Genomic DNA, 27,211 nt, shown 5'->3' with positions numbered 1-27,211 from the left:
TTTGTTTCTCACTCTCATTTTTCATTTCTTTTTCTCCACCTGCTCACAAAGGGATAAGAGAGAGCATAACCCACTGTTTTATTGTCAGACACAATAGTGAAGATGCCTTATTACTGTCAGGCCTAGTATTCTTCTGCATCTCACACACTGTTTGGCCTTTGTCTTTGCAGACCTACAACCATCTCACACACAAAAAAGTTTATGGCACTTTGTTAGTCAGGGTATCTCATAGACTTCTATTGTCTTTATACTGGGCTGTTGATGCACTCTATTCCCTGTTCAAACCTATGAATCTAATCCTAATAATCATCAGATTAAAACATTATTTGGTCGGTTAATAAGCTTTTCATAAGAAACAGAGTCCATACTACTAAGAAAGTAGCTTTAAGAAAGATGTAATTTAAATATGGTAAAGTGTTGAAAGAGAGTTTGCATATACAATGTAAATAATTCAATCATAAACAATGATTTGTATTAATTTCTAATTGATTTATTACTGTATTAAATACATTTCGATTATTTTTCTTACCTCACACCACCAACCACATCTATCACAGTATATCACAGAATTTAGGGAGATTTAGTAAAATTCAAACAAACACCACATTTAAATTGAGGTTATTAATCTTTAGGGGTTTCAGATCACTAAAACAAAAAGGGAGATTTCGAGTTTTGAAAAATAAAAGAACATTGACAGTTTTGGTCAGATGTAATAACATTTGTGATTTGTCTTTTTGTAGAACTATCCTGCCTAAAAATACAAACACTGTATTTTTTCTGCAAAAATTTGAGCACTTAAGATTTTTTTGTATAAATTAATATTGTATTGTATACTGGTATTAAATAAACAACTTGTAGAATTTTATTGTATATTCATTTTATTACATGTTTATGTATGTTGTTATTTTGAAGCAGTCTTATAGAGATGTGGAATGTGACCTGCTGGCTTTTTTGCTGATTTTGAAGTTTTAAAGATGGCTGAAAAGCTTTAATGTCCTTCCACAAAGACGATTTCGATTGGTGTTTGGTCAAACATCTAAAGTCAGGGAGAGAGTTTCAATTCAAAGCGGCTTACAAGTTTCACCAGTTGTTCAGACAGATAGTACTTAAGAAATAAATGGGAGTTTTTAATAAGAACATTGCGAGTATACGATCAGGTTGAAAGTCAAGAATAAAAGGAACGATTGTGTGCCATTGACTGGTCCAGTCATTCTCTGATTACCGCAGTGTTTTGGATAGGATGTACAAATGTGTCAAGTCAGGAAGAGTATGGCATTGAGGTATGACGTTTATCATAACTGTTCTCACAGATATGTTTTGTATAAACCTGCTTTACAACAATTCATACAGGCAAACAAACTGAAACAGTTAGACACAGATCGCTGATAAACACATACTGTATTTCATTTTCAAAAAGTATTTGTATTATTAATAATAAGTTAGAATTGGAGGACGGGGCGTAAATATAAAGATTCACAGCTCTACTATTAATTTGAATGTCTTTTCATATGATTTTCTATGGCGGTCATTAGGTGGAACTTGGAACAACTGATTTTTTTAAAGGTGGTTCTTGATCTGAAAAGTTTGAAAACCACTGCCTTAAATAATAATCGCTCCTCATGTGTACGGAAACCGGAGTCACTCTGCATTTGTTATGACACAGTCTAACTACAGCAACTTTCTGTGATGACATCATCAACAATTAAAGACAGTTAAGTTGGGTTCAGTGGACACTACATAGAATTTCTGTAAATGCAATTCTCATTACCTGCATTTATCAGGAGTTCATTTGGCAGTGAATTGAAGTTGCAACTACTGTAAATGAGTGAACTGTAGCTGCATCTACATTAAAGTGTGAAATTCATGTCCCACTACACATAGAACGTTTTTTCTCAATCCCAGTGTGGGTCCACTGCTTCCAGAATTCTCATACTGTATCCTCTTCTCTGGCTGCATATCTAAAGAAGAGAAAGAGTAAAATTACTTAAAACCTAGACCTGAAACAATAGAAATCATAGTGAAGCTAATACTTGAAATTAAACTTTGATGCTCCTCATCACATCATCGAGAATCTGGGATGGATTTTACAGAACTGGGGTCACAAAATAAGACTTCTTGGTGTGTCATGTGAATCCTTTCAGTTCTTTAGTCATGTATCTTCTCTTCATGTGGCAAACTAATGTTGTCATGTATGTTTCTCACCTCTGGTGTCAAAGGTTGGTTCTTCAGTCACTTAGACCTTTTTGGTCTAAGGCCTCACGTCTGTGTATTGTTTTATACGACAGTTTGCAGTGTGACCAGACTGTAATTAATTCGGCATCATATCTGATGCTCTTCAAGTGAGTGAGCTCCATGGCTCATCCTCCTAACACAGACAGGAGATTTTCACAGTTTAGCCCAAAGTACAAAATGTGCTGAGACAATTAATGAAAATGCTTTTTATAACAATAATACAAAATATCTTATTTTACATGTTTCTGATTTAATAACAATTTTTAATTTGAGCTGAAAGCTTTTTTGTTTAAAATGAGGCATGAAAACCACAAGTTTGTGCAACATAATCTGTTATTCTAGAAATATTTATATTACTATTAAATAATTCATGATTTACAATCATTTTGTTTAAGTGGATGAACCCCATATTTTCATATTTTTAGGTTTTCTTCAGATTTTCAATGTGACTTTTGGACCCCACTTTAGATAACATTTATGTAGATCTTGTAAAGTCTTTTCAATTTACACATTGAATATATCTTCTCTCTGGCTCCCTGGGTACAACTCTGATGAAGTCGTCACAAAATCTCCTTTGCACATCTTTCATAAAGGGAATCAATTGAAACTGAAAAACATACATAAGGAAAATGTTAGTATATTAGATTCTACACCAAACTACAATTATTCTTCCCAAAAACGTTGGTGTCCACCTCCTCGAAGATCTTGGCTTCCATGTGGGCCTGGCAGAGTCAGACGGGTTTGAATCGAGGCACCTCTGCATCTTTGGAGACCTTGCTCTGAACGATATGAGCCAGAACCCGATTCACAGCTTACGAGCCCAAAAAACTAGCATTTTTTTCAGATTGTGTCGTCTCCTCTTCAAGTCAATTCAAGATTTTATAGTTTATATAGTGCTTTTCACAATGTGCATTGATCCAAAGCAGCTTTACAGGAGCAAACAGGAAAAACAGAAAAGGTAAAACACAGCACAATGCATGGTATTTATAGAACGAGCAAGATCATTCTAATAAATAATATCTAATAAATAAATAAATGCAGTCTCCCGGTGAGCAAGCCAATACTGCCATGCTGTGGCGAGGAACCCAAACTCCAATGATTGATTAATGGAGAAAGAAAAAACTTGGGAGAAACCTGCAGCTGTAGCTGGTGTAATCTCTAGTTGTGGATGGGCATCTGTCGATCCTCTGGACCTGGTGGAATTTCTCCCTATCTCGGGATGGGCATCCCGAGGAGGGGGCAGAAAGAGAATAATTAGCGTAGCTGCTGTTCGTTAACTATGCATTAAGGGAAAGCTTGGCTTAAAAGATGTTAAAACAAATTAAAAGAATAAGAATTCTAAAGAATTAAAAACAAAACAAAACGAAGGACAAAAGAAAGAAAAGTATCGTGTGTGAGCAACGACGGTGAGGCATTGTGTGTGTATATGAAAGCCACAAGACCTTGAATATGGTACATCATGTGTGTGCTAAATCGAAGGATTAGATTTAAGCATTTGCAGACATAGACAGTGCTAGAAAATGTACAGTTATCCAGTCATTCATTTGTGTATGTGTGGCAGTGACAGAATCAGCGATATTAAAAGTCTGAAGGGATTATGTACGCCTGTGTTTATTTGACTAAGAAAATGTAGGCTAATCTGGCCGAAGACAAACTTTTGTTTAATAAATAAATGTTCCTTTAAAAGCATTTTACGATCAGTGTATTATTGTACCATCAGAGATTGGCAGAGTAGTTCTAACATCACTGAATCTGATAACATCATGCTCAAAACAAAGAATTAGAGTAATTAAAGTGACGATCGGGTGCGGATATTTATATCAGATAAAATTATACGTGCGGACGGGTGGCGGGTGGATCATTTATTTGAAGCAGCGGTTGCGGGTGACATTTTAGCTCATCCGCGCACCTCTAGTCTACAGTATCGAAAGCAGCACTAAGGTCAAGCAGGACTAAGAGTGAAATGTTACCTTTATCTGATGCAATAAGAAGGTCATTTGTAATTCTAACTAGCGCAGTTTCAGTGCTATGATGCGGTCTAAAGCCAGACTGAAACTTTTTGTGTATGTCATTATTTTGAAGGAAAGTACACAACTGAGTGGACACTACTTTATTTTTAGACAAGTACGGGAGATTTGAAATCGGTCTATAGCTTCCAAGGTCATTGGGGTATAATTTTTTTTTTTAAAAGAGGCTTAATTACAGCCAGTTTAAAGGGTCCTGGGACATGGCTTAGATTAATTGACGAGTTGATAGTGTTGTTAATGGGCTCAATTGCAACAGGCAGTAACTCTTTTAATAATGTCGTTGGAATGGGGTCTAATAAGCATGTTGTCGGTTTGCAATAAGTTTAATTAAATCTTTTTTTTTATAGGAGAAAAACACTGTAGCTTTTCTTTTGGGGTGATGTTTGATTACTTATTCTTCAGTCACACTTGGAGGTTTGTTGTCTCGCATATTTAGAATTTCTCTGTAAAAAATTTCATGAGTTCATTGCTACCAAGGTGCGGCGGAATAGCCAGGTCAGGTGAAGTCGGTTTGTTTGTTAGTTTAGCAATTGTACCAAATAAAAACCTTGGATTGTTTTTGTTAGTTTCTATGAGGTTACGGAAGTGCTCGGCTTTTGCTGCTTTTAGTTCTTTTTTGTAACAGTTGGAAGTTTGGAAGTTGGTTTTTGCTCTCTTTTCATGCAATTTTAAAGACCTCTAATTGGGTTTGTTTCCATTTTGTGCTCCAGTTTACGTGTTTCTCTTTTTAGGGCGCGAGTGGTGATATTAAACCATGGTGCTATGATCTTTTCATTAATCTTTTTTGACTTCATAGGTGCGACCGCTTCTAATGTATGAGAGAAAATAGTGCCCATGTTGCTGGTCATGTCATTGAGCAATTCTGTATTTGTTGGCAAGGTTATTAAAGGAGTCAGATCTGGCAAGTTCTTTACGAAACTATCTTTAGTAGTTGAGGTGATATTTCTACACTGTCGATAACCAGCTATACGACTGATTTCTGCAGTACACTGTGTACATATTATAGGATGGTGATCGGTAACATCGTCGCTTTGAGGTATAATATCGATTTTGGTTAGATCGGCTCCGTGAGATATAATAAATTCTAGTGTATGATTAAGTCGATGAATAGGTCTATTGATGTATTGTTACACAAAAAGAGTGTAGTAGCCCATTCAACGCTACTGCTAATGTATCGTTAGCACTATCTACGTGGATATTAAAATCTCCGACAATCAATACTTTATCGACGTTAACCAATAGGTCCGATAAGAAGTTTGCGAACTCTATCAGAAAATTAGGGTATGGCCCTGGGAGTCTATACATAGTAGCCAATGTAAGAGAGAGCAATGATTTTTTACATTTGTTTGGAACAATTATGTTCAACACAAGCACTTCAAATGATTTAAATGTATGCTTTGTTCATTGAATTACGGTAAGAAGGTCTCTAAAGATTGTTGCGACACCACCACCTCGACCAACCGAACCTGGCTCATGCATTTAACCGTAGCTTGGTGGAGTAGACTCATTTAGACCGAAATAATCATTTGGCTTAAGCCAGGTTTCAACAACTGTGTGATCAGACCAAACGCGACTTGCGCAAATCAATCACGCTATTCGCGCGCAGTTAGACGCTGGAACATTTTGAGTTTACTCACTTCATTCGCACGTCAAATTCGCTTTATTTGCGCGTCAAAATCACTTCACTTCAGACGCAAATTGGCGGCTCTATTCTCGTATATACATATATTGCTCAGATATTGTAAAGATTGTTTTTTACAACTTGCCAGATTGTCCGACCTGATTGGTTTCACCAAAGTTCAAATTTTTTAACTCGAATCGTGCGATTCGCATCATTCGCGCAATTCACGTCATTCGCACCGCCTCATTCGCGCCGCAAGTAGGTCTATCGTGTCTTTGCATTGACTTGTAAATCACTCGCGCTTAACACGCCATTCGCGTTTGGTCTGAACACAACATAAGGCCTAGTATATCAAAACTGTTGTATGTGATCATTTCATTTACAATAATCACTTCACCTTAACCTGCGTCAGAAGGTTGTCGACTACGCTATTCCAGATCTGCGTGGCTCGGAAGAGCTTCCCATCAATCCCGGTGTCTGTGGAGAGATGGATTGGATAGACTTATAAATTATTCCCAAGGTATGATGTAAACCTGTTTAATGAGAAATGTTTGCAAAGCTTCTTCTTATTAAGTTTATAAAGGGAATCATACATAAAGAAATATATGAGATTCAACACCAAACTAAAATCTTAATTCGATACTATGAGAGAAAATATGTGAAGAACTGCCTTGAGATGATGATACCTTTGGTTGTTGTTCCTTTGACGCGAGTTAAAACTTCTCTCGATGGTCTCTGGGGATGATGTGCCTAATCCATGGTGTGCTTAATGTGCCAATGGTCGGGTGAAACCTATACTGACTATAGCTGCTGTCCTTAAATTTCGCTTGATTCTTATTCTTCCAAAAACGTTGGTGTCCACCTCCTCAAAGACATTGGCATCATTGAGGTGCTGGCAGAGTCGAACGGCTTTGGATCGAGGCACCTCTGCATCTTTGCAGACCTTGCTCTGAATAATATGTGCCAGAACCACGTCCACAGCTTCCGAGCCCGAAAAACAATCATGATAGATTTTCAGATTGTTGTCTCTTTTTCACCTCCACCTGCGTCTGAAGGTTGTCGACGACGCTATTCCAGACCTGCGTGGCTCGGAACGGCTTCCCAGCAATCCCGGTGTCTGTGGAGAGATGGACTGGACAGATAAATTATTCACATAGTATGATATCAACCTCCTTAAAGCTGATTCCTCGACCAATGTAGCTTTTGACAGCAGAGAGACACATTTGGTAATAAATTTGCAGTATGATATCTGCAAACATATCTGTACTGTACTAGCATGTAGATTGAATCCAAGGAAATGATCAGACAAAAGAATGTTTATTATTATTCTTATTATTATTATTTACTGTTCTTAATATTCACATTCATGTTATAATTAACAGTTCTCAGAGTCAGAATTAAAGAAATGTTTAAAAGCATTAAAAGAAAGTGGACCTGCTGTGACGGGTGGAGGCTGAGGGTTGGCTCGCTCGTGAACGACTGGCTTATTTTTGGCTGGGTCCATTTCAGCCAGATGGGATTTAGTCGTTGGACCAGGCTGTGTATCATCCAGTTTCCTGAATGACACAAGTTTAGGGCAGGATGGGTCAGGCTCGAAACTGGATGGAGGATGGTCAAACCGGTAACTCCCTCTGTTACTCCCAGTCAATATTCTTTTAACTGCCCGCCATTTTCTCCTGAAGAAGGCAGTCTTCTGTGGTTGATCTTCTAAAAAGAAAAATATGTTATTTATTTTGTCTCTCGACCTTGTGTCGAACCGACAGGTGGGGTTCCTATTGAAAACGCCTCAGTGCTGTGTCACAATCTCTAGTGAAGCGACGGTGACAGGCCTGGTCGTGTCAGACGTGATTGCTACCGCGAAATTGTAACCTAACAGCAGTGGTGTAAAGAGTACCTGAAAACCATACTTAAGTAAAAGTACAGATAACCTCGCAGCGACTTCTCCATTACAAGTTACAAGTCACCAATTCAAAAATTACTTCAGTAAAAGTCTTTAACAGTTAACAGTACTTGAGTATTTTACTCGTACTGAATTTAGGCTCAAAGAAGCACTAGTCCTCAACACTTAAGAGAAATGTCAAAAACAAGAAACAGTTGATTCGTGAGGACAGCAATCACATTTATTTTCTTAAATCAAAATAAGACTGAACACCTAAAAATTGCAACAAATCATGGTCGACACCATAACCTACGTCTATTACAAACACTCAAGTCTCATTTAAGCTTAAGTGCTCATACAAACCAAACTATTTCAAAAGGATTCTTCAATACAACAGAAAAATAAAATAATGTAAAGTCATATTAAAAAGTCAAAGAACTGGACATGCTGGTTTTGGCCTCATCATCAGCTAGTGTCATGTCCTCCTTTCACATATAAACCGCCATCGATTGACATTGATAATCCTAAATCATTGATAATTGATAACTCGTATTCACATAAAGAAGCCATGTGGACAAGTTTTAGTAAGTAAGAGCAAAATCCACAAGATATAGTTCCTTCAATGCCCTGTAAATGGCAATATTAATTCTTCTATATCAAAAATAAACTGGCGTAACAGAATGATAGGTACCAGGCAAAATGTAATGTGGAATTGTATTAGTCATTACAAATGTAGTGGAGTAAAGAGTACATATATGTGTTCAAAACTATAGTCAAGTAGAGAGTAAAAGTTGCTAATATCTTTAATACTCCGTACAAGTACAAAGTAGCCAAAAAGATAGTTAAGTACAGTACATTTACTACTATTTTATGGTTCCCATCAGAAGAATTGTTTGTAGTTAAGTTACCTTGCAGGCTGCAGTTCATGTTGACCTGAGGCACGATGGTCTCTTGAGACACGACGATCGACGCTAACTGGATGCTCGTGAAGGCCACAGATGTTTTAGTTGAATGTCGTTTATCGTCGATTGTGTTTCGCAAAAAAGATTTTCAGAAGATATGCTCGGTAACGTTGAGATCGTAAACTGAACAAGCTTTACTAACATTAGCCTCGGGGAATAATTTACCTCAGAGATGTTATTCGAACGTAAGACGTCATGAAAGGCATAATACGTGGGTTTGGTTTGTAGACATGATATTATAAAACATTACATGATAAGTATTTGGATTATTATTTGCCAAGTGCCAAACGAATGAAAGTTGTCACCCCTGCATTAATAAGCATCTGCTCGACCGACCTGATGACGTGATAATATTTTATAATATTGTATACTGTAACGGTCACTTTACAAGATCGCTTCAGTTCATACTTAAAAACGGAGGGTGGACTTTTCCGCACTCCAACTATACATCTAACAAATAAGTGTGCACAAGCACTACATTAAACAAGCTGACCACACAGTTTTTTGAACAATAGGTACCATCACTGCTAAACTAAAATCCACTGCATTAGAGAATAAACGCAATACTGCATGTATAGGCCAATGCAATATATTTTGTTTCATTTTAGTAGATTTTGTGCAAACCGTTTGTAAAGATCTGCTTTGCAACAATTTACACTTGCAAACGTGCATTGAAATACAACTGAATTTTACAAATTGAAAATGTCTTTAAACTCCATCTTGATAAACGTATAACTGGTCATTTTATTTCTTTACATCATTATTCACCAAGTGACAAGTTTTAGGCACCATTAACAGGCCTCATAATTCTGAGATTGTTAATAAGTTAAAGTTATAATTAATTTATTATCAATTTATTATCATTCCCTAATAATTCCCTTAATTAAGGCAGAAGGTGATTTCTGTCCCAGAAGGCAAAAACATAAACTGTTACTTGTTTTAAAATCTGTTTTATCTTAGTTTATATCAAAATGTTTTTGAAATAGTGTGATTTGTTCTTCGATGCATTTAGCCAATACATGCATATTGGCCTACAGTATATGTCCTGCAATGCACTGCATTATTTTTACACTACTGTACATTGCATTGTGTTTCTAATTATTTTTCATTGACTTCTTTTTATTTGATAAGTCACTTTAGATACAATATACAATATTTTTTAAGAGAAAATAAATAAAAATACATCTAAAATGTTTACATTTCAACACCTAGCTGGATGCATTGAGATAAGTACAATAAAATACAAAAATACTAATTCCTATGTTACAATTATTCTATGTGCAAGGTAGAGAACACATTACCTTATTATAATTCAAACAAATGTTATTAAATTATGTTTTATATGAAATGATTACTGCCATGATGTTTCAATGGTTTTCGTGAGAATGACCCGGTTGCTCAGGGGTCGCTCAGAAGTAGGTTTTTCTGCGCATGCTCCAGTTCTCGATCCCTATAGCACAAAGGATATGTTATCTCACTGAGATATGGGAATTTTGTGACAGGAGGGGAGCAGGTTTATACCCTTTTGGCCACTCGAGACGTTTTTATTCGTCTTCTCGTGTGAACTACAGCTTCATGAGTTACTGCAGTGAGGAATATGTTGTTCTCTCTGCAGGACCTAAAGATGTGAGGTCGGTAGATAAGAATGGTTCCTTTGCTGGGTAGATTATGTACAGCAAACATAACTGAACATTATTATTTGGGATTACATCCATTTGAGGAAAAGTTGTGTTAGCAATAAAGACAGTTGTTTTTTTCTTGCAGGGATTTGTTCAGTTTGCCTTCTACCAAATAATTGAAAATATTAATTTGTGAATAACAATAACATTTCTGACCATGTAAAATAAACACATTATTTAAATGGATTAAGGTGAAATACGGATCATGCCTTTATTTTGCTGAAACTACCTATACATAATGATTTGATTTACATTGGGTAATTGTTCTAGTGTTGTTTCAGTGTTAAGAATAGCCATTTTAAACTGATTCAACATGAAATCAAATATCTTTGATAACTGAGTAAGTCATGCTTTGTCCATACTGTACATTTTCCAGCCAGCAGAGGGCGCTATAAACTATGAAAAAAGTCTCATGTGTGTAAAAGATTGAAGAATATGTGCAATACTTTGCAAATTTTAGTAGGCCTAATGCTTTTAACATTTTCTGTTAGTTAAAAAAATCATACATCAATACATGCCTAAAACATTATTTGATAAGTAAAATAAACCAAAATGTTGCCTTGGCAATAAACTGAAATAAGTTTAATTTGAGGCACTTCAATAGTTAGCTGATAATGTATGAAAACTACTGTAAAACTAAAACTGAAATAAGCATAATACAATATTACATCATTATATTATAGTAAGTATGTAAATAAGGGATAAAATGTCAAAAGCAAAATTGCAAAAAATAGACAAAAAAATAATATGGAAAATTAAAAAAAATTAATAAAACAAACAAAGAAAATAACTCTGGATCTCTGTGTCTTAAGTGGATTTGAAAAATCGACAGGCCTACCTTATTTCAATTACATTGCAATGACTGAAAGACAGAAAGACAGACAGACAGATCCAGAGTTTGTCTCTCACTCTCATTTTTCATTTCTTTTTCTCCACCTGCTCACAAAGGGATAAGAGAGAGCATAACCCACTGTTTTATTGTCAGACACAATAGTGAAGATGCCTTATTACTGTCACGCCTAATATTCTTCTGCATCTCACACACTGTTTGGCCTTTGTCTTTGCAGACCGTCAACCATCTCACACACAAAAAAGTTTATGGCACTTTGTTAGTCAGGGTATCTCATAGACTTCTATTGTCTTTATAGTGGGCTGTTGATGCTCTCTATTCCCTGTTCGAACCTATGAATCCATTCCATTCAATTTTCTACCGCTTATCCGAACTACCTCGGGTCACGGGGAGCCTGCGCCTATCTCAGGAGTCATCGGGCATCAAGGCAGGATACACCCTGGATGGAGTGCCAACCCATCACAGGGCACACACACTCACTCATTCACTCACGCACTCACACCCTATGGACAATTTTTTCCAGAGATGCCAATCAACCTACCATGCATGTCTTTGGACCAGGGGAGGAAACCGGAGTACCCGGAGGAAACCCCTGAGGCACGGGGAGAACATGCAAACTCCACACACACAAGTCGGAAGCGGGAATCGAACCCCCAAACCTGGAGGTGTGAGGCGAACGTGCTAACCACAAAGCCACCGTGCCCCCCATACCTATGAATCTAATCCTTATAATCATCAGATTAAAACATTATTTGGTCGGTTAATAAGCTTTTCTTAAGAAACAGAGTCCATACTTGGCGCAAAGACATGTACACTTACTTGGTTTTCTGAACAAGGTCTTGGTCTTTTACGGTTTATTAAACAAAAATATTCATAAATCAAACAACTGGAATGTATAAGACAAACAATTTCATCCACAGCGATTTATATTACACAAAAAATACTTTTTGTTTCATAATTCAGGCGGCTATGTGCACAAGTGAGGGATGCATCTATAAAGATATACAACATATACATAACAATATGCAACAATATGCATAACATTAAAGTGAAATACCTTCATTCCTTAAACTGAGCTCTCTGTATTTACAAAAGATGACATAAAAAACGTAGCATATTGAATGAATACTCAAGATGTCACACTTGTAACATTCAGATATAATACTGCCTCATGAATATTTTAATATTCTAATCATATGTGTATCCCCGAAGGTATATATAATTGAAAGCAAGCCTCCTAATTCTGCACAATGGATTTTTACAAATGTTTTACACTTTAGGTTCAATTTGACGTTGTAATGATAAGTGTTTGCTGTACATTGCACTATACACAGATTACATATACATACAGAATAATACATTTGGCTGGTGCTGATATATTTTTCAGCATTTCCAGACAGCTGGGCTATGTGTTTATGATTAGCGTAATTTGCTGAACCTAGTACCAATTAAGAATACGCTATATGTGACCATTCAGACAAACACTCCTCTAAGGTTTGGCCTGCTTTGGATTTCAACCCCTTAAAAAAATTAAAGTATTAAACCTGAACAAGTACATGCACAGGGTAAATATGATATTTACAAATATTTAATGACCCGTAAACAATTTTAAAACCGTGTGTAAACAAAAGAACCATGACACTATAATCAATATAAAAGTAACAGAATCTGACATTTACAGGTGTAACCTGGATATACTGGTTATAATTTTCCTTGCAATGTTTGGTCACCCAACAAACCAAACCAGTAGAATCCTTCCTTTGGAAGGATTGAAATGTCGTACACAAAACTTTCATGTAAACTTATCTCACATTGCATAAAATATCATAACTTGACTACACAAGCTTGAAGTCAAAATTGAATAAGGCAGAACAGCATGAAATGACATTAACACAAGTTGAATTCAGAAAATGTTGTGTTACAGCTCAGCTTATTCAGTAAAAGGGTATGTATCCATACATGTGTCATATGTTATAACATAGCAAAAAATAAATGAAAAGAATAAGGAGAGAAAGAGGAAAAATTTGACACACTGAATGGGGAGAAGGGATGTTTCAGCCTTGCAATATGAATGTGTGCACTGAAACCATGAAATGGGTTTGTTTGAAACTCGGTCTGCTTTTGAATTCTTAGATTTTACACCTGCACACAAAACATTTTATCCCACAATATAACATAAAAGCACTATACAGTTTAAGAAGAATAAATAGGTCTTGCCATGTTGGTCCAATTTTTCTTAGAAGCATATTATAGCTCACAACAATTTGATAGATTTATGCTTACAACAAGAACCTTTTTGTCAATGGTTTAAGAAATAGTGAAGGTAGAGGTAAATGAATAACCTTCAGGTTATCATTTTGTAAAATAATATTCAAGAGTGAACAAATTTTTACCACCGACCCATAATTTTCTTGTCTCATTCTATTGAGACTTGCTGTTTAAGCACTGTGTATTTTTCCATACAGATTTGTTTATCACTGAAGGAGATATGCATCTAAACCTTAGTAATCTGGCCTCTGTTGCCTTTTTCTGCTCCCTGGCAGATTTTATTTCCATGAAACGGACACTGGCCCAGAATCCTGCTATTTCAGAGATGAATCATGGTTCAAAAATAGAAATAATATGAATATAACATAGAATGAGGCATTAGGAAACCTCCCACAATAACCATTATTTACAATGCTCTTTTGCCAAACATGGAGGAATCTCTTGACACAGAAGAGAGGAACTGGTATAGAAACAGCATCTCAGTTTGTGCAGTTTACTTCCTCCGCTTCATTAAAGTAGAAACAATGATTCAGAGAATCTGAATATGCATTAGACCTCATTATGATCGTTGAGCTTAAAGCTTGTTGGGGAATAATCAAGCAGTATAAAGAAGCTTGTGTTCCTCGCTTGTAGGTATAATTATCATATTCACATGTGATATTGCTGACGTGCAATAGTACGACTGTCTTCGGGCAAATTAATTAAATATAAACCGAAGACATGCCATGCGCGCTTGCAATGGACTGACAATGTGGAAGTGCATCCATCTCTTGTCTTTCTTCCTATCCGTTTCTTTTTCATTACTTAAAAAGAAGAAAGAAATAGTCCAAGGTATTTTGGACAAGTCCCGTACTAAAGTATTCCAAAGTACCTCGGAGCCTTACAAATACCATGGTTTATGATTTTTTAACAATGCAGAGTGCAGTCAGCGTTGCCAGATTCTAAAACAAAAGAAGCACCAATTTGACAAATAATTAAAAAAAATGTTGTAAAGTACAAATATTTTACTTTTTACCTGCAGCTTCCTGCTTTATTTACTCTTTTAAGTATGTAGGAAAAATGGGAAAAAAACAACACAAAATTGCTACATTTAACAAGACCTGGCAACACCAAGTACAATCAAAGTACCTGCAAGAACAATTTCATACTGCAACTGAACCCCAGTACAACCGCAGAACTTTCTCAAAATCAGATGTTCCTCTTTTTATTATCTCTTTTATCTCATTGAATTGGTCAGTCTATATATAAAATATTAAATTAATATGAATTGAAGAAACTTCCTATGAGGAATGTAACCTTTCTATTCAAATGGAAGGACATACAGACACACGCACACTTTTTTCTGGTTCTCTCTCCTCATCACACTCCTTCTGTTGAGAATCTTGACTGCACTCAGTCTGTTTTTGGATGACAGATGATTTTTAGAGAACATTTGTCTCTGCATGTTCCAGTTAAGAGTATAAATTGACTCCACATTATTTGTTTTACCATTTCCGCTGTGTCCCCTGAGGGCACACTCTTATTCTTACTAATACTCACAGTTCCATCATCACGAGAATATGTGAGGACAGAGGAGAACAGATGCAGGGATGAGAGAAGAAAAGATGAACAGATGAATATGATTCGATAATGTTAAAAGTGTAGTTTTTGATGTGCATAGTAATGAACAATGCAAAACGTAAGTTTCATTATAATCATATTTTGTCGTTTCTCTAAAAAATCTAAACATCTTTTAAACAAGATACAGGTTTGTTATCCCCATTGGCGAAAGTTGTTTTAAGCATAAACTACTATATTTATATGTTTTTTAAAAGAATAAGCTATTTGTTAAAGGGATACAAAAATAAATGTAATGCATAAGATCTAAAAACAAGTCTAATTATATTACGCAACTAAGCTTCGCAAGTAAATGCATCTTGTTTTAAGAATGTTTAGATATAGAAGAAAAGAGACAAACTGATTAACATTTTGCAAAAGCACACTGCTTGCAATAGACAAATACATACTAAAAGGCATAACAGGCGTCCAAATTTGATGGATTCTGCTGTGTTTGATAGTCTGTGTTTTTCATTCTTTCCTTGTTATCAGATGCTTAGATCCACTGCATCAGGACCACTGTAGGTTTGTGCACTAGGATGGTCGCCATGGAGATAAGTGACAGAATTTTAAAGCTTCACCGCGACCACACAAGCTCCAGCTCGACCTAAACACAACGGCGCTACCTATAACAAAATCAGAATTAGGATTCAGTCTCAACCACTCCACATTGCATTTATTAGATTAATGTTCTCAATGATGGGTTCATTCCTTCTGTCGAGGCACACAGGCCATGATTCTCTACATCATACACAACCACACACACACACACAGATACACAGTTACATCTTGGAGTGTTGTTCCTTGTCACAGTCTTCTATGGCTTGCTCATTGGGTGTGTACAGATAATAAATATTTTTATTCTGTCATAGACTTCAGAAAAAACCTCTACAGAAATAAATTTACCACACACACACACGTAGGTTTATTTTTTTTACAAATGAAACAATATGAACTCCCTGCATGCGATCAAAGAAATGTCGCCTAAAAACGCAACGGGAAATGAAACCCGGGAGAAATAAGGCGGTTGCTGTAGCAAGAGGTAATGACAGATGCTGTGATGCAGAGCTGTGCCTGTGTCAAAATGATGGAGGCCCAGCATTTACATAACCAACTAACAGCACCATAAACAAACATCCCCGGGAGGATCGAGAGACGCAGGCGTAACAGAAACGAGAAGAAGAGATGATACGGATGAATGATGTCAATACAGACAGAAAGTGGGTGTATACCTGTGTCCACTCATTAGTTTGTGGGTCGTAAGCCTCTACGGTATTTAGGTAAACCTGGCCGTCATAGCCACCCACAGCATACAGACGGTCTCCTAGAAGACACACTCCCACTGCGTCTCTGCTGAGGCTCATGGGAGCTACCGCTGTCCACATGTCTGTCTTTGGGTCGTATCTGAAAAAGCAGATAAACATGTTGATGAGCTGCCATGCCTTATCACAATGAATTGTATTCATATGCAAATTTTACTGCGATGTGATTTAATGGACACACATGCAAAACACTTATTAAAAATATATAGCAGACTCATAGATTGCATGTCTATATGTGATTTACTTATTGAAAAGAAATCCTGTCAAATCGATTAATCACAATTAATTGATTCCAAAAGAAATGTTTGTATTTATATAATATATGTGTAGGTGGTGTTTATATTTATATAATTTATATTATATTTATATGTATAAATGCACACACATACATACATGTGTAACACATATTTACATAAATATATATTAATTTATTTTTAAATAAATAATACATATTTAGATATAAATATATATTTAACTCATAATTCCTTATGAAATGCATGTTGTACAATATATCACTGCTGTCTTTCTGAAACCTTGTATCTCCTTATTTCATTCTTTTTATTTTTTGTCATAAATCATTATTATTAATCACCCTTTATGTTTCTCACTGGGTTTTGCAAATATCCAGCCAATACAATTTTGACAAAACAGTATTTAATCATTTAAAAGTCCAGTGTTCTGAAAAACAGCAAAATTGGACATTCGAGGTTTCAGAAAAACAAAAACTACAGAAATTTATGATGGCTACTCATTGCGATACATTGTGAGAAAATAGATGTTAAGAAAACAATTCTATCAAGTCAATTTTTTTCAGAGTGTAAAGTTGATCCTGTTTCAGCAAGTCTTAAACTGTTTTATCACGTCACAACTTAGAGCGGACACGGCATTAACTACATACCAGACAAAGTTTAAAGGGTGTATGTTTGTAAAGTCAAAGAAAAAGACTACAGCTTAAGAGACGTGCAGGTAGAAAACATGCAAATGCATCTTTGTTCTACGCAGTGTAAGGGCATCGACAGCGAAAACACTTGACTGACAAGACCAAACTGACTGGGAATGAGAGCAGTCAGAGTGCAAGAGATGTTTAACAGATAGACAGACAGTAGGGCATCTCTTTTAAACAAAGATGCAACAGGAGCAGAGAGAGAGGGAGAGAGAGAAACAGCGTGAGCGACAGCTCTTGAAGATGAGTAAGTCAGTTACACAGAAGACCAAAACATTTTCAGCACATGGAGGGTTTCCAGTATATGTCCAATAGTGAGAGGGACAAGAAGTGACATTTAGAGACTCACTACCCACTCTCACTACCCAGCCCTTCGGGCTGACATTTGCAAAGCAGCTCATAAAAACTAAATGTTGTGGACCACAGTGGTCTTCCTTTCAGTAAAAGCCTTCAACTAATTTATTTATATTGTGAAGTAAAAAAGTGCTCGCTCACGTGGTCATGTATAAATCAAATCGAGAAATCTCTTTAACTAAAACACCAGCTCTGGTGTATTGAGGGAATAATTATCATCAATTAATTATATAATAATATCATTCTTATATATTAATATAATATAAATGATATAATATTATAATGCATGATATAATAATTAATAATAATAATGTTATTTTAATTATACTAATTAATTACTGTTAATGTATGAAGTGATTGGCTTCACCCACTATGAAGTAGCTAGTACCTGGATCAATAGACTACACTCTAAAAAAAATCTAAAAAAATAGGGCACAATATACTGTATTAATAAAGGAATTTTCCACATTCATATCTTACAGTTGTTTTACTTGTGTTTTACATATAAGCATTAACGGAAATGTCCTTAAATAAGGGGAAATGTTTTCTACAGTGTATCACGTGCATGCAAACTTCAAAAATTCTACTTATGCAACACGATCAATTATTAGAATGTGTAATTTTAAACCAGTCTGATCTGTGTTCCTTATCTCTTTAAATCTTATCAAAACCACAACACAGGTAACATGACATTGTGATGATCTCAATTTGATGTATTAATGACAGGATAATCTTCTTGGGTTCTTCATATTATCTGGATCTAATCCCATTTATTTTCATACCGTGGTATACAGAAAGATCTCTTGTAGTTGACAGTTTTTATTCCATTGCAATGGCATACACTCACCTCTGTTCTTAACTTTTACAAAGGTAAAAACTCTATTTCAAAGACTCTCTATAGGGACTCATCTCAAACGAACATGTTAATGTAAATGCATTGTTCTGGGATTCCTGTTTGATGTGACCAAACCAAAACAATGATTTTATTTCAGCAATATATCCTGGTATTCAAAACTAACATGAGATGAGAACTTTCCTTGCCATTCTTTAGATTGAAACGATCTGCTCAGATCATACATTTTAAATACTGCTATGTAATATGTAAATATACATGCAATATTCTCTGGAACCACTTTCCACTTTATGTGGTGCTTCAACAAACCGACTTTCATTTTAATATCCTCTCTCTTCACAAGGGAGGAATTACTTTATATAGTCGTACATTATTTAGAGACTGAACAAAGTCATGGCTTAAGATGCACAAATACCACATTACATATCCTATTTGACCTAATGATTGGTAAAATATGATAATTTTTTGTTCAAAGTGAACAAAAAAACACACATGACATTAAGCATTACTCCATTTAGCCCCCATTATTTAAAGTGATAGTTCACCCACAGATTAAATTTCTATCATCAGTTACTCGCCCTCTTGTCATTTCAAACTTCTATGTTTGAGAAAAAAATATATTTTGAGGAAGGTTGTTAACCGGCCCCCATTTACTTGCATTGGTTTTGTGTCCATACAAAATAAGTGAATGGGGGCCATGCGCCAGTGCTTACCAACTTTCTTCAAAATATCTTCTTTTGACTTTTGCGGAAGAAAGAAAGTTATAAAGGTTTAAAATGACAAGTGGGTGAGTCAATGATGACAGAATTGTAATTTCTGGGTGATAAAGTTAAAGTTCGATAAAGTTCACGTTGTTAGTAAAGGAGTTTATACCAACAAACAGTCGCAATATAATATAGTTGTATGCATCCGTTTTTTTCAGACTCTCAGAACCAAACTAGGCGCAACAATCGATTAAAGCCTCTTCCACAAATCTCAGTTGTTACCAAGACCAGCCAAGATTGTGACAAGCTATAAGTGATAGTGCAGCCCCTCAGTTTCTATTTTAGCAGCATCCAAAAGTGAATTCTCATTGGTCCATAATCATGTACAATATATAAAGTGTTGCTTTTAGTGAAAACTTAAGAGTAAATAAACCAAAAAAATTTGCTTTAAGCATCCTATGTGAACATACACACTTACCTATATCAAAATATAAATTAGATTAGATCTTGCATTTAATTTCTTTTTCATCCCCATTGAAGTGATTCGTCTCAATCATAACAGCAGAACCCTTACTCACTGCGGCCTTTTTTGGCACTTACCTTTCGACGCAGTCTGACAGTCGAGATGCTAAACTTGAAGCTGGTGCGTCATGGCCACCGATGGCATACAGGAAGCCATTCCATGTTGCTACTCCAACACCACCTCTGCGTTTGGACATGGGCGCGCAGCTGCTCCATTTATTGGTGTGGGGATCGAAACACTCTACTGACTTCAGACATGAGCTTCCGTCCCTGCCGCCAACTGCATACAGTCTTAAAGAGCCAGACACAGTTGGGAAGTATTTTAAAAGCAAAACTGGAGTAGTGTGTTCAATTAGAAAACAGCTTACTTGCTGTTTAAAACCGCAACTCCAACAGTGCTCCGGGGCGTTGCCATGGACGCAACAAAACTCCACTGGCGAGCTTGAGGGTCCCAGCGCTCTACGGTGCTCAGGTAACTCCAACCATCATGACCTCCCACTGCATACAGAGGACCTTCTAACACTGCGACACCTAAACACACACATACACAGCACGCCAGCAAGATTTACAAAGGCTATATAGACATCTCAAACGCTAATATGTTTGAGAATAATGACAGAAAACACATCTGTGATGAAGAAATGATAGCAGCTGTACAATGCTTTGTGTATTTGAAGTGTCCCTATCACTACCGTTAACATCTTTAACGTGAATGACCATAAAAAGTCTTACACTAAAGGTCAAAAGTCAGTTAGGGTTCTTTCTTACCAAGACCGTGTCTGTGAGTGGACATGGGTGGCATGACGCTCCAGCTCTTGCTGCGGGGGTTGTAACACTCCACCGTGTTGAGGGTCTTCAGGCCATCTCGTCCCCCCACCACATACAAGCGGTCGTCCAGAACCGCGACACCGAATTGTAGCCGCCTCCCGCTCATGACGGCAACCTGCCGCCACGTGTCCCTCCGTAAACAGTACTGCTCAATACTGGTGGCTCCTTTAAAAGAATGACAATTCCAGAAACACGTTTAGCAGTTACATAGTTTTTAATGAGACATATCAAATCTCATCCAGTTACTAAAGGCTAAAATAAGAAAGAAAGGGAAGTACAAAGCTTCAAGAACTCAAACTTGTGGAAGCCAGATTTCTGTGTTCTCTTTTTGCTCTGTCTAGACAAGCAAAAAACAAGTTTTGCCTTCTAAAAATGTCATCTCTCACACTAAAAAAGTTTTTCAGTAAGGAAGTTATACTCGAACCTCCCAAAACATGCTTCTGGTTCTTATTGCGTCTGAGCCAAGAAACCACCCACAAACCAAAGCCTACATGATTCACCTTTAACACAACGCAGTTCATAACCATCCTCATTTAACATAAGACATACTTCAGCAAATTTCTGCCCAAACCTCACAACGTTTATATCTCACTCGTAAATCTCCATGTCGATAAATCCAAATCTTGTACAAATTTAAACATAAGCTGCTGTCAGGGTTTAACACAAGCTGGCAACGCAGTATCCAAAAATATCTCCAAAGAAATATCTCTAAAATATCTCTAAAGAAATATCTCTAAAATATCTCTAAAGAAAAAATGGAAATGTTCATTCTCAGCAGTCCACTGCACTAATGAAAGGAAACTGACAGAGACAGGGAGAAAAGAGAAGAGGGGGGGCTCGAAGGTATTTTGTTATCAGATCACATCTGACATTCAAAATAAAAGGCTGATACAACTACAGTAACATCACCAAATATATTCAGAAATACCTTTCGTGGCGTCCATGCCACCAACAGCGAATAGCGCCCCCACGGTGGCCTTGCGTGGGCGTGTCCTTGGGCTCTGAAGGAGGGGCCGTCTCTCTGGCAGCAAATGATACTTCATGGCCTCCATTACCAGCCGCTGACACTCCACGCTGTCCCTCAGCAATGGGTTCGCCTCCATATCTGCTAAAAACTGCATGAACAAAAAAGACCAGCATTATGTTCAGTTCTCGATTGCGTGACAAACACTAGAAACTGTAGGTGAGGTCTTTGGAATAAAAAGACTCAGATAACATCATAACCAGCCGTCAAGCATGGTGGTACCAACATTATACCGTGCGGTTTGTTTTCAGAAGGAGTTGGACAGCTTCCTGGCATCAAGAACTTTGTGAAAAGAGCCAAATATATGCAAATACAGTCTCAGTCAGTCAGAGATCTGCATGTAGGGCGAGATTAGTTTTCCAGCAGGACAATGGTGCAAAACGCAAAGCAAAAACCATGAAGGAATGGTTTGAAACAAGGAGATTTCTGCAATGGCTCAGCCAGAGCCCAGAATTTCATCTAATTCAAAATCGGTGGATGATCTGAAGCTTGCTGTCCAGGAATACTGAATATGGATCAAATCTAAATGAGGAAAGCCTATAGAGGAGCTTTAAACAAGGTTACTTAATAAGACAAGAAAATATTTTGCTTACATAATACAATTATTGATATTATTTTTGAGTTAATTTTATTATCTCTGGATAAAAACATTGTGGAACCATTGTATTTATGGTATCACATGGTAATACCATAAAATGACCTCTAAGTCTATATACTTTAATATCTTTTCGAATGTAAAATTATATTTGTATATTTATATTTTCATTAATACTTAAAAAAATTTGTAAGGGAACTATTCAAATATTCAAAATCAAAGAAAAAAAATTCAATAATAAAGGCACCAAAAATGTGACAGCGTTCCTCAATTTCTCATCATTTATTGACCTTTACGAATTCTTAACATGTCCACTTCAACAATAAAAAAACAAAGAAACTCTTCCAAATGTGGTCCCGCCATACCTGAAAACAGATTTTCAATACCTTACTCTTTTTATGAAGGGACATCTTTATACTTCATAGTCTCAAAATATATCGGGCTCCAAACAAAACCCTTCAATTGGACCACTTAAAGATACGCTTTGATAACCTGACAGTGCTGAATCCATCTCAGCTTCTCAGCACCTCAGGAGAGGACTCCGGGGACTAAAACAAGCTTCCGGTGAAACATCTAACAAAAGGTCCTACCTACATTTCTTTTTTAAATGAGGGATTCCCAGCGAGGGCGTGCAAGTGTCTCTCTAGACCTCTAAACAGACTGCAGAGATTCTTATATAGGTTACAACTCCTGAGTAAAAGCATAAAAGAACCTGGAACAACCACACACACACACACACACACAACCTATTTTCTTCTGCAGGCGCAGCTCCAAATCATTACCGCCTCATCCATAAACATTACATGGGACATTCCTTATTCTTCCTCTTTCCTTGTGTCGTTTCCTATAATCTTTGTCAAATGACACCTCTCGTGGCTGTTAAGTTAACAAGTCTTCGCTCAATAAATTCATCATCTCATCTGCCCTGTTTATCATCTCTATCGGTAAATGGAGAGGATTTTAATTAGAGCGGTGCTGTGTGACAGTTTAATGAATTCTACAGCACAGATACAGCCCCATAGAGATGTTCTTTAGTAGGAGTCCACGGTACGATCAAAACCTTTTATTGATACAAGGCAAAGTATTATTCGTAAAAATCCGGTAAGCCTGGCAATGGCACAAAATCAAATGGATATGGGCAATTCCACACATGTCAACCTTAAAATTAAAAATTAAGGCGTTCACCATACCGAAAGGTCAGATTTCAATATTTGGTCATTTAAATACCCAAGCAAAGTCTCAAATTTTTCTATAAATGTGCCAGTATCTTAATCCGTATAGCCACACACACACCACCTAAACGCAAAGCGTTTCCATGCATTAACATGCATATCCATACACGTGGATGCCCACACAACAATGCATCTATCAGGATGTTACATTTTCCATCAGCATTTGCGATGCTTCTTATGATATGAAACAGTGTGTGTGTGTGTGTATGTGTAGTAGTACCATCTTACTGAATACATAATGGCATCCATCACAGCACTCGGGAAAGAGTTAGAGCTCCAATATTCCCCCACACATGCAACACCACCTCCTCACTCCCTGTCTATCACCCATACCTTCTCCACCCCTCCTTTTCTTTTTCTCTTCTTGCTAAAAACAAAAGCTAAACATTTCCTTTTCTCACTAAAGAGCCCAAGTCACATGCAGAGAACAAGTGCATCTGTCAGAAACTCCAATCGATCATCTCCACTCAACGTGAATACCGAGGAAACACGCTGGAAAGATATTAATGTTCCGGAGTTGAGCCGGCCGGACCGCAAGCTTTTTTTCCCTCACCGGAGAGTGCCGAAAAACCGATTTACATTTAGATGGGATTGCACAAACTCAGCAAGCCGGCCATGAGAGAACGTTCATCTGGAATTATTTTAATATTTTCTCTCTTCTTTCACCTTAGCGAGAGAGAGACAGAAAGGTAGAGAGTGGCAGTTCAGAAGAATTTATCATGCATTAAAATGAAAATGCACAAAGCGAAAAGCGAAAAGACGGTTTAGAAGGGGAGGATTCTCAATTAAACTGCAGGTCGGTCAAAAAATATCCAGTCTGAAGTTCATGACAATAATATCAAACTCAGATTTCTTAACAAGGACTTGTGATAACAACAAAGGCATAACGGATAGATGTGGTCGGCGGAGGGTGCTTTTGGTTTTTTAAGATGTACAGGCCAAGAAAAACTTCCCGCGGAGCGAATGTGTGGGAGAGAGAGAGACGTTAAGAATGTGATAAGAAAGACGAGACACAACAACATCTTATCACACTCTCCAGGCTCCAAACATATCCCATCACTGAAAACACAACCACACAGCCTTGCAGTACAGCGCTGACCTTCACAAAAACATGTTGTATGGGGACTTATCATAAGCATAATGATTTTTATAATTGTATATTCTGTCCGCTAACCCCTACCGCCAAACTCTCACACAAACCTTTCAAATAAACATCATTTAGTTTGATGACTAAGCTGTTTTCCTCCAGAAGACCCAAAAAAATGCCACCACAAAATAAAATAAAAGTCCCATTCTCTAATTATGTACAGTATGTGCATAAATGCATTTCAGTGTAACAGAATTCAAATTCTATTGTCATTGCCAAGCTGTAGCTTGAAGAGAACCATGCTGTGAAAATTGGTTACTATTAGTTAAACTGTTGACACGTTTATATCCCAACATCTCAATAAAAGTACATTGGTTCTATTGGAACAGATATGTTAAGATTCATTTCAACCCTATCTCTTTCTTGAGTAATTAAGTTTTTTATCACCAGTAACGCAAAAGCACATGTTAAGCACCCCATGAAATGACTTAAAACAGGACGTTGATTTGGAACATGTAACATATAAAAGGTCTTGCTCTTTTTTAAACATGAAAGTGATTTTGTGGAAGGGATGGTCTGTATACATACACTCACCTAAAGGATTATTAGGAACACCTGTTCAATTTCTCATTAATGCAATTATCATGGTGGTGTAATGGTGTGGGGGGTTTTCTTGGCACACTTTAGGCCCCTTAGTGCCAATTGGGCATTGTTTAAATGCCACGGCCTGCCTGAGCATTGTTTCTGACCATGTCCATCCCTTTATGACCACCATGTACCCATCCTCTGATGGCTACTTCCAGCAGAATAATGCACCATGTCACAAAGCTCGAATCATTTCAAATTGGTTTCTTGAACATGACAATGAGTTCACTGTACTGAAATGGCCCCCACAGTCACCAGATCTGGTATGGTGTTCCTAATAATCCTTCAGGTGAGTGTATAGAGCTATATATATATTGTCCACTTTAGTGTGTCAGAAAATATATTTTAGAATTATAAGTCATCAACTATGTTTTTAGCAAAAAGAAGAACAAGAAGTCTTGCAACAGTCCTGATTTTATCACCATTGAGTTATTACATGAACATAGAAGCAACACCTTCTAAATGTATAGAGGAACTGCAACAAGCTCTCCAAAATGTACATTATTCCTTTCTTGAGGGATATATTGATAAATACATTGCATATAAGGCATATGCTTTGTTTTCAAAGTGACTTAAAATGCGTTACTGTAAGTTAATGAAGCGCAAGCTCTGACAACATCTTAAGGATTTCAGTCTTTTTCCATTAGAATATACACTGAAAAAAGGTTTCCATTGAAACAACAAAAAAAATTCACATCTGTTTGGTTTGGTTTGGTTTGGATTCACATCTATATTTTATAAGTTGATCCAATGAAAAATAAATGAGAAAATATGCCCATAAAAAATATTTTATAAAACTTAGCGCAAATGATATATTTCTTGTTGAAGTTAGTCAATTTATTTAAATTCTATTTTTGATCCATACAAAGATTTAATCAAAACAAAAATTCTTATTTAAGAAATAATATTTCAAATTATTAGTTTTCTTCAATTAAATAGATATAGATTTAATTGAAATACTCATTAGAAATTATTTGCTTTATCCAATTAAATCGAAATAGACCTAAATAAACAATTATTTATCATTTTGATAGAAATTATTTGTTTTAAACAAAAAGATGTGGATCTAATAAAACATGATTGCATTAAGGAACATTAATATTTAATCCTATCCGAAATCTAATAGAAAAAGACACCAATAATTTTCATAACATCAATATTTATTAACTTATAAATTACTTCCATACATCCACAAGTTCAGTACTCAAGTACTAGATTTTGCAAACATTGACCTTAGAAAACCACAGCCATTATTGTCCCTCATGTATGACGGCAATATCTTTGGGTACAGCTTGTGCAGCTCTGATTATGAAGATTGCCATGGTTTCCTGCTGAAGAATTTGTTCAGCCTCATCCTTCTCTGACATCTGGAAAAAAAATTGAAAGGAGATTGTGAGGAATCTCTCACACACAAAGCCTATACAAGCCTGCCAAATCGCAGATGCAGATTCACATGCGACTATTGTTAATATTATCACAAGATCTGGGTATTCCGCGAAATATGGCAACTTTTGTGGGGGGAATTTTTTATTTACAAATTACAGACATGGCTGATTTGCACGGGATTAAGATCACAGACAACCCATGAAATTATTACAAATGACAGGTCCACAGGAACGTTAATTCTGTGGGTTTATGATGGGAGAATTCATGAGTTTCAGTAAGAGAGTGCGTGCCATGAACAAAACCCTTCATTTCAGCTATACCATTAACTAACCTGAAGCTGAAATTATAACAGATAACGTAATTTACAAATAACAACGTTCATAAAACAGTGACAGGAATGTTAAAACAAATTCATATTCATTATCAACAGATTTCGTAAGTAGTTTACTTACCTTCAAAAACGTGTTCATGAGTGACTGGTGCATCTATGTTTATCCACGGACCGTTAACTTGAAGAGGGTGGTCTGGTGGTGACTGGACGATGTTTGTGTTTAATGCGCATGCCCTGGCCTGTGTGTGTAACCTATAAATTGTACATTCCT

General features: G+C 36.5%; 1 protein-coding gene and 1 long non-coding RNA gene across 5 annotated transcripts in view; both read right to left on the bottom strand.

The window, feature by feature from the left end:
- Positions 1–468: 468 nt before the first annotated feature.
- On the bottom strand, positions 469–9,222 carry LOC130412007 (uncharacterized). Of its 3 annotated transcripts, XR_008905149.1 has the most exons (9): positions 8,668–9,222; positions 7,315–7,587; positions 6,567–6,997; positions 3,367–6,357; positions 2,925–3,158; positions 2,741–2,839; positions 2,203–2,365; positions 1,769–1,958; positions 469–1,036 (listed from the first exon to the last, which is right to left on the bottom strand). It is a non-coding gene; the product is annotated as an uncharacterized LOC130412007 (long non-coding RNA). The 3 variants fall into 3 exon arrangements; XR_008905148.1 differs by having other exon boundaries at positions 469–1,958; XR_008905150.1 differs by having other exon boundaries at positions 469–1,958; positions 7,315–7,584.
- A 2,847-nt stretch (positions 9,223–12,069) lies between these two features.
- The window catches only part of klhl5 (kelch-like family member 5), a 45,239-nt gene continuing 30,097 nt past the window's right edge, over positions 12,070–27,211 (bottom strand). For both annotated transcript variants that reach the window (XM_056730455.1, XM_056730446.1), the window contains 6 exons: positions 21,569–21,755; positions 20,581–20,805; positions 20,181–20,343; positions 19,891–20,103; positions 16,347–16,518; positions 12,070–15,740 (listed from right to left, as the gene is read on the bottom strand). In XM_056730455.1, coding sequence (XP_056586433.1) covers positions 15,684–15,740; positions 16,347–16,518; positions 19,891–20,103; positions 20,181–20,343; positions 20,581–20,805; positions 21,569–21,755 — 1,017 coding nt within the window. In that variant the 3' untranslated portion in view covers positions 12,070–15,683. The remainder of the gene's footprint in view (positions 15,741–16,346; positions 16,519–19,890; positions 20,104–20,180; positions 20,344–20,580; positions 20,806–21,568; positions 21,756–27,211) is intronic.

Source organism: Triplophysa dalaica, chromosome 2 (assembly GCF_015846415.1).
Source record: "Triplophysa dalaica isolate WHDGS20190420 chromosome 2, ASM1584641v1, whole genome shotgun sequence".
Lineage (NCBI taxonomy): Eukaryota > Metazoa > Chordata > Actinopteri > Cypriniformes > Nemacheilidae > Triplophysa > Triplophysa dalaica.
The sequence above is the reverse complement of the archived record's forward strand: the minus strand, read 5'-3'. Positions and strand labels throughout refer to the sequence as shown.